This window comes from Rhineura floridana, chromosome 7 (genome assembly GCF_030035675.1).
Source record: "Rhineura floridana isolate rRhiFlo1 chromosome 7, rRhiFlo1.hap2, whole genome shotgun sequence".
Classification (NCBI taxonomy): domain Eukaryota; kingdom Metazoa; phylum Chordata; class Lepidosauria; order Squamata; family Rhineuridae; genus Rhineura; species Rhineura floridana.
Window position 1 is genome coordinate 75,891,283 of NC_084486.1, and position 9,132 is coordinate 75,900,414.

General features: G+C 39.6%; 1 protein-coding gene across 6 annotated transcripts in view; it reads left to right on the top strand.

Moving 5' to 3' along the window:
- The window catches only part of GPAM (glycerol-3-phosphate acyltransferase, mitochondrial), a 50,050-nt gene extending 45,272 nt beyond the window's left edge, over window positions 1-4,778 (top strand). For all 6 annotated transcript variants that reach the window (XM_061636017.1, XM_061636016.1, XM_061636015.1 and 3 more), the window contains exon 21: window positions 1,944-4,778. In XM_061636017.1, coding sequence (XP_061492001.1) covers window positions 1,944-2,060 — 117 coding nt within the window. In that variant the 3' untranslated portion in view covers window positions 2,061-4,778. The remainder of the gene's footprint in view (window positions 1-1,943) is intronic.
- The last annotated feature ends 4,354 nt before the right edge of the window (window positions 4,779-9,132 follow it).

A 9,132-nucleotide genomic window follows, 5' to 3' on the forward strand; every position in this document is an offset into this window, starting at 1 on the left:
CAGGTTTGCATGTCCCCATTGTCTGTCATTTAAAAATGGAATTGCTTCTTTCTTTACCATTTCAATCATGCTTTGAGATGCTGCCACTTTCCCTATTTAGAAAATACTGCTATGGACCCATTGAAAAATCTAAGTTTGGCCTCCACAGTCTCTTGTTACTTTGTCTACTGTTGCCAGTACCAAAATATTAGGATCATTGGCAACTTCTCCACTGATATTCCATCTAGCTGCATGATGATAACCACCATTTTTGCTCCAGGAGGATGAGTCATGTCTGTTTCAAACTATGCCATTTTAATTACAAAACTACCCAAGCAACTTCCTTTGAATGTTTAGCAATATATATACTCAGCACTAGAGTAGAGCATTCATTTTATGATGTCTTATGTGAAGTGTAGCATTCCTGAAAGCATCCAACTCCTGAAGCCCTCCCCCCCCATACGCACACACAAATGGGGAAGGTTGCAGGCCACGTGTCCACACGTGTCCCCGATCAATGTGATCATATGCACCAGCCTACTGCCCACCTATAAAGAAGTGCCAAATACGCAAACCAGTCCTGAAAGCTCCACTGCTGCTTTGGCCTCCAGCAAACACACACATGTTCTGAGGGGTTGGTGGGTTGTTGTTTTTTGGGGGGTGGGGAGATGCTGTTGTTTTATTGATGAGGTGGAGAGGGCTAGTCTGCTCTTCTGGAGTCCTTAATATATGAAACTAAAAGCAGCTTTGGTGCAGCATTCTGCCCTGTGCCAGAGCCACAAGACAATGCAACCTACTGGTGAAGGATAGGTGGTGGTAGTCATCCTCATTGTCATCATCATCACAAGCACCCCATCCTTCTTTTTCCTCCCTTATGGAAGCTCACCATATTCCTGCTTTCCATAATGTCAAATCATCTATCAATACGAGTTTGTATTAGAAGCCTGTAGAGTATCAGATACTTATGGCAGAAGTGGGGAACCTGTGGTCTTCTGAGCATTGTTGGACTGCAATTTCCAACAGCCCCAGTCAGCACATGGTCAGGGATGATGGGAGTTGCGGTCAAGCAACATCTGGAAGGTCACAAGTTCCCCTCTCCTGCTGTAAATATCTAATGCTCCACAATTCATAAAAGGAATTGTATCTCTTGTCTACAGTAGGGCCCCACTCATACGGCGGGTAACGTTCCGGACCCCCGCTGTAAAGTGAAAACCGCTGTAAAGCGGAACCCATTGACTAGAATGGTGCACGATGCCCGAAAACAGCCGTAAAAGCGGAACAAGTGCCGTATGAGTGGGGCTTTAGTCTAATTGCGTCTAATTGAGACCGCTGTATTAGCGAAGCGCTGTAAAGCGAAGCGCTGTAAAGTGGGGCCCTACTGTATAAGCATAACTAATAGACCTTACATACAGTACTAGTTGTAAAGATGTGAAGGAGGGGTTGACTCAGATAGACCAAGAGCTCATCTACATATTTTGTTGGTGGTGCGTTTTCACTTACAAGAATCATGTGCTTATATCAGTTGCAAGAACTGTTGTTTACAGTATTTATTTTATTAAATTTATATCCCATCCTTCCTCCTAAAGGGAGCCCAGGGCAGCTAGCAACAGTGATAAAACACCGAAAACATATATAAAACATTTACAGTGCAAATGCAGACTGAGATAAGGTATCTACTTAAAAGGCTTGTTGAAAGAGGAAGGTCGTCAGTAGATCTTCTGACTGTTATGAACTGTGTTATGTTTTAGAGCCTTATAAATCATGAAAGTTGTTGCAGCTGATACTTGTCAGTTACTAGACTGCACACTGTATTACTGTGCCAGTGGATTGCTTTTGTGAATGAAAAAAGCAGCCTGGAATAAGATGGCTCTAGGAGTAATTGTACTGAATAGCTTTGATGTTATAATAAGTGGTGGTGCTGCTGGAGGATGTTTGTGATGCACACTTTTACATTTTTCTTTTAGGTATTTAAAGAGACAAAGCGGAACAGAGATTCTATTTTGGAACTAAGCAGTACTTTCCTACCTCATTCTAATCGGCAAAAACTACTGGAATTCATTCTGGGTTTTGTTGTACTGTAGAATGCACCTGTTGACTTTGTCTGCCAAGCAAGAAGTTGGTAGGCTTGGAGAATGTGACACAAAGCTTCAGGGCTTTTGCTGCTTCCATGGTGTGTATAATGCCATTTGTGGTAAGGCCTTATCTGACCCAAACAATTGGAAGACAAGTGCCTTCTTACATACGCATGTCTGGTTTGGTAACCAAGTCAAACACTTACGACATCTTGGATGCAAATGACAAACCATTTTGTGCAAAAACACACACAACTGCTAGTTTTTATGTGAACCTGAATCCAGTGTTACATTTATTTCAAGACTAACGACTGTGACAAATGCACAAACATATATACCAGCAATCAGCAGTTCTGAATATCATTTAAATTGTGTGTAATGTGGGAACTTTGCAAAAGCCTCCTCAACAAGTTGACAAGTTATTGTGAGAATTTTAGGAGAACTGAATGTAGCTTTTTTGAGTGGGGAGCATTTGATCCATTGTGTTGATTACTTTGGCAACATGCTAAATAAATAAGAAGAGTAGTAACTGCTAGTATCTCATTAAGGATCAACTGAATAGCCACCAATGCCCCACATGTATAGTTGTAGTGGCAGAATGAAAAAATATTAAGGTATATTTATATTTCTCCCTGACAGAAACAGAGAAGTGATACATTAGAGTATTAAGCATCTGGACTACTTGTATTATGCACGAAAATTACAAAGACACTTGATTTTGCCTCTAAATCAAAGGTTGGCATCAGTTTGCTATTTGCTAGTTTTTTGTTCTCTAAAATAATTGTAGTTTCACCTCTCTAAACTAGTTCATTCTAATATTGATTAATTTTGGGTGGGAGAGTGATTCTAGAAAATAAAAATCTTGTAAGCAAAGGCTGCTCAAGCAGATGCATAGCATGGGCTTAGATGTCTGTATGACTGTGTTTTAAAATTAAGACTGCAATCCACTTGAGTAAACTTATAGAAGTCTCAGAGTGGATTCCAGTATGAGATCAGCAGATTCACTCATTTGATACTAACTGAAGCAATAAGCATGGCATTTTGTTATTATTTATTTATCTTAAGCCTTTCCTTCACTCCTTTTTTTTTAGTTGGGAGCTTGATCATGAAAATACATGTTAGCTGCCAGCTTTTTTTATAAAGCATGCCTAAATGATAACAGCATTGCACATTCACTCCAGCACAGAACTTCTGTGCAGTTTTAGGCTGTGTGTTTACTTCACAATTGTTAAATGTATTTTTTTCTACAACTATGGATTAAAGCAATTAATGGATCACAATGTTTCTTATCAGTATTCCCATGTAACTCCCTATGAGAGGAACTGCTATGCATCTTATTACTAATAGGTTCTTTGAAAATGTTTAAGATGAATTTCTGAACCAAAGTTGCATCGTATCAGTGACTGCAGCAGGCAGTAAACATGAATTAATTAGTTTGTTCTTTTACCATTTCCATCCGAATAGCGACTGAAATGAACTCATTTGTTCTAATGAAGCAGTCTAGCTACTTGGTGCAGTTACATCTCATCCTTGCTAATGTGCATTATTTGTTTAAAACAATGTATTCTCTGAATAGCAATTTTTAAGGATTGTTGATGGCTTCCATTTTAAGGTCAGATAAGTAGGTGCTTGTAAATAAATAACTTCCCTTTGTTTTACCACACTTCAGTAAACATTTTGGTGTATGCTAGAATGAAGATTGTGTATTTTAAAAAAAATACAACCAAGCAGATGATGCTTGGCTAATTTTAATGAAATGTTCTAATTTTAAAGAAATGAGGGGCTGGGAATTAGTTTGGACACTAGAAAGTAATAGTTGGCACTCATGAGAATAACTTATTACATTATTGAAATGTTTCTTGAGTGCAGCAGTGTGCATTTGAACTGTGTTAATATGTGCAGTATATTGTAATTGCTGGATGTGAGGGGATGCTTTTAACCATAGACTTCATAAAAGAGAGACTTTGCATGTGGGGAAATGTCAAACTGTGAACGTTATGCTAGAATGGGGAGAGGTATTCTCCTGTGGCATGAATGTGGATATGCACATATTTGCATGTGGGCTGTCAATGCTTTTCCACAAAGGTAAAACACAAAGCTGTTTACATTAAAGCTACTAAATAAAATTCTGCCTTTATGGGGTTTATTTTTAAGCCCACAGTAGTTTTGCTGATATATGTAAGGCAAAGCTTTCACTTTTTTAAAAAGTTAGGGTCATCTAATTCTGCATCTATAATAAAACTGGATAGCGATTGGTACAGCTGAACTCCCATTAGTACAAGTTAGTATAAAGACCAACATTCCACTTACATCCCTGGACTTTTGTTTGTTGGCCAATATGTAGAATGGGTTCTCCTTAGGGAATGGGCAATGTGACATTTTGTAATCCCATATGAATAATTTCTTAAGGCTATACAGCTATCCTGCCGCAGAAACAATTTCATTCTAATACTTTACAGTCTGAAGTGCAACACTAACTTTTTTAACCAGTTGCCTTGCCTGTACAGGTGTTTTGTTTTTTAGTATTTGCGTGACATTTTCAACAACAAAGGGCTTCAGGACAACAGTAAAATACTGTAGCTGCTCTATATTTTTGCTTGTGAAACCAGGTACTATCTTGGAAAAAGGTTAACCTGTTTCTTTTTCAATGTAACATCTCCTTCTGTATCTCTTGTAAGAAGCACAGAGCTGCAAAGTAATTTTATTTTAATAAACAGTTTGAAATTGTGTTGCTGTTGTATCACATTAAGTTTCTAGAGGACTGCTCTGCATAATCTCGATCACTTCTTGAAGTTCGTTGTAAAGCATAGTTTTCCGTATACTCACTCCAGTGAACATGCATCCCATAGAAAACTAGTGACTGAGTGGTGGCTTGTAGGGTACTCTTTGCTGCTCTGCTAGAATTTGCTTATCTAGACTCCTCTAAACATCCTGTTTTCTTTATTTTCTACATCAGTGGCCAACTGTGTATTTCCACCAATGAAAGCTTGATCTGATTTGCTGTAGTAATAAGTAATTTCCCACATCCCTGGGTTGGCTAAGATTGCTGCTCACAGCATGGTTTCAACTTTTGTAGCAGTAATGCTTCACATTAAGCTGCTAATTGGTTCTTGCATGGAGAGCTAAAAAGAGGAACTGAAACCTCCATGCCTAATGACACTCAGCTGCTCATTACTGGTCTGAAGAGGGATACTGGGTAGTATTCAAGTGCTAGGCCTACTCACAGTAAACCCAATGAAGTTCATAGACATGACTAACTTAGGTTCATTAATTTCAATGGGTCTACTCTGAGTAGGACTTAACTGAACACAAGTCGCTGTTGTGCTCCTTGGAGGAAAGAAGGCATAAAAATCCTCTGATGTATGTTCTGAAGGATGGGAATGTGAATTTCAGTCTCCCTAGAGCTAGTTGGACACCAACATAGAGGCAGGCAGAAGATGGATCAGGATCTACTGGTAGAGTTCTGAGTGATTTGCTGTAAATCAGCCAGGATTTTAGAGTCCCAAATTAGCAACAAAACAACTTTTTTCCCACCTAAATCTGAAATGAAGCAAGCTAACCTGACATGGGCTTTTGTATTGAAGGACTGCTGACTCAGTTCAGTGCTGAAAACAAATTCCTAGGTTGAGAATGTGCACAGAGGCACTGAGTTCTTTTATTCTGTGTGTTGTTTTCACCTGGCTCTGTTTGGTGGATTGTGGGGTTCTAGTAAAAAAACAAAACTCAGCTGATATGAAAAGTCTGAAGTCAACAAACACTTGCTGTCACCACTCTACCATGCTATCTCTACCTAGTGACAGGGAGTAATCTAGAAATTATGCAGGTGCATGCAAGCTGGGTAAGAATTTTTCTAGGGATAAGTATCCTCACACAATTTAAAAATAAGCTTCACTAAGTGGACACTTTTCTGTTTAACTTTCTTTTCCCTATTATGTCCTGCCAATTTACTAAAGCTGCTTGCCAACTTTACATCTGTGTTGTGACTGGGGTAGCTGCATGTACACATGCACACTATAGCCATATAGAATTGCTAGTTGTTATGTGCCTTCAAGTCGATTACAACTTACGGCGACTCTATGAATCGGTGACCTCCAGGAGCATCTGTCGTGAACCACCCTGTTCAGATCTTGTAAGTTCAGGTCTGTGGCTTCCTTTATGGAATCAATCCATCTCTGTTTGGCCTTCTTTTTATACTCCCTTCTGTGTTTCCCAGCATTATTGTCTTTTCTAGTGAATCCTGTCTTCTTATTATGTGTCCAAAGTATCATCATTTTAGCTTCTAGTGACAGTTCTGGTTTAATTTGTTCTAACACCCAATTATTTGTCTTTTTCGCAGTCCATGGTATGCACAAAGCTCTCCTCCAAAACCATATTTCAAATGAGTTGATTTTTCTCTTATCCGCATTTTTCACTGTCCAACTTCCACATCATACATAGAGATCAGCAATACCATGGTCTGAATGATCCTGACTTTAGTGTCCAGTGATACATCTTTGCATTTGAGGACATTTTCTAGTTCTCATAACTGCCCTCTCTAGTCCTAGCCTTCTTCTGATTTCTTGACTATAGTCTCCATTTTGGTTAATGACAGTGCTGAGGTATTGATAATCCTTGACAAATTCAATGTCCTCATTGTCAACTTTAAAGTTACATAAATCTTCTGTTGTCATTACTTTAGTCTTCTTGGCGTTCAGCTGTAGTCCTGCTTTTGTGCTTCCTCTTTAACTTTCATCAGCATTCGTTTCAAATCATTACTGGTTTCTGCTAGTAGTATGGTATCGTCTGCATATCTTAAATTATTGATATGTCTCCCTCCAATTTTCACACCTCCATCTTGGTCCAGTCCCGCTTTTCGTATGATATGTTCTGCATATAGATTAAACAAGTAGGGTGATAAAATACACCCCTGTCTCATGCCCTTTCCGATGGGGAACCAATTGGTTTCTCCATATTCTGGTCCTTATAGTAGCCTCTTGTCCAGAGTATAGGTTGCACATCAGGACAATCAGATGCTGTGGCACCCCCATTTCTTTTAAAGCATTCCATAGTTTTTCATGATCTACACAGTCAAAGGCTTTGCTGTAATGTATAAAGCACAGGGTGATTTTCTTCTGAAATTCCTTGCACCGTTCCATTATCCAACATATGTTTGTGATATGATCTCTGGTACCTCTTCCCTTTCTAAATCCAGCTTGGACATCTGGCATCGCTCAAACATGGCAAAAGAATAAATTAGAAGGAGTGCCAATGGTCCATAATGGCTTGCAGCAGATTTTTTTTATTCTAGAAAGAAGGTTCAAAGATTGTTAGATGAACAGGGCATAGATAAACTTACATCTTCCTCTAGCTTTTACTTTACTATACCAAATGGGCTTTCAGTTTGATTATATTGGATGGTATTCTACTTACTCATCCCATCAGCACAAGGATTACCACCAGTACTTTCCTCCTCTTTCTCTCCCCCCCTCCTCACACATGCCCTACACCCTTCCCAAATCTGCTCCAGAAGATTGAGGAATCCCTGGAACAGATTTAGGGGGCATGTAGGGGGAGGAAAGGGGAGAACTTTCAGTAAACCTTCTGATGATGGAACCCTGATGTAGCACTGCATTGGATACAATCCACTGACTTTAACATATTAACCAGTGAGGTGTTAAGAGTGGGCTGAAACCAGATAGAGCAGGGATAGGGAACCTGTAGCTCTTCACGTTAGATTCCAGTTCCTATCAGCCCCGGTGAGCAGGGCCAATGGTCAGGGATGACGGGGGCCCACAGTTTCCCCATCTCATCTACATCATCTATACAGTGGTGCCGAGCCTCCTGGAAATTATTAATGCTTGATCATGCTTTGTAATCAAAGGAACACTTATCAGTTGATGGAGGTGAGCCTTGAGATTTTGACTGTTTGCAAGAAGTATGTTGAAGTCCACTTAAAAGCTAGGCAGCAGTCTGTTTCTTGTGCACATGGAAATCATCCTTTGACAACCACCCAAATCTTTTGTGATTTTTTTGTAACCGTAGGCCTCAGAATCCTTGAAATGAGCCTCCTGACTCCTCCATGACTGCTTCCCATTTTTCATTTGTTTTGCTAGCAAACATTTCTGCTAGTTTTTAGATCTGCTGGCATGGTTCTTCCACCTCCAAATCACAAAATTCACTGTGATAAACTCAGCCTGACTGACCATGGACTCCTGGATTTGCATACTCTTTTTCTGCACTTGGTGGACTCTACCTGGTAGTAAGGCCTTACTGTGGCCAAACGAAGTCTCTTCTTTTTACCTTTTAGGATTTTGCTCTTAAGTTAAGGATCCTCCTTCCCTTCTTGCTTTGTTTTGGACAGAGCATAAGGAATGAAAGGTACATCTGTATCTCTGATAGGGCTGTGCTCCATGTTTGCACAAATAATGACAAACAAACAGAATCGGGCCTCTCTGGGATCTTTTTTTGATGTTACAAATAAAAAAACAAGTCACTCACAGCCTTGTAGCTGTTGTTGCATGCCTTCAAGTCGATTATGACTTATAGCGACCCTATGAAACGGCGACCTCCAACAGCATCTGTCATGAACCACCCTGTTCAGATCTTGTAAGTTCAGGTCTGTGGTTTCCTTTATGGAATCAATCCATCTCTGTTTGGCCTTCCTCTTTTTATACTCCCTTCTGTTTTTCCCAGCATCATTGTCTTTTCTAGTGAATCATTTCTTCTCATTATGTGTCCAAAGTATGATAACCTCAGTTTTATCATTTTAGCTTCTAGTGATAGTTCTGATTTAATTTGTTCTAACACCCAATTATTTGTCTTTTTCACAGGCCATGGTGTGCGTACAGCTCTCCTGCAACACCACATTTCAAATGAGTTTTTCCTCTTACCCACTTTTTTCACTGTCCAACTTTCACATCCATAGATAGAGATCGGGAATACCGTGGTCTGAATGATCCTGACTTTAGTGTTCAGTGGCATAGCCTTGTATAGGGTGGATACAGCATTTCCAGATATTTGTTTTAAACATGAAGCTGAGTCAGTTTTTTTGTTAAAAAAGTTGCACTCGGGTAAACACTTATGACTGTTTTGCTGGCTGTTG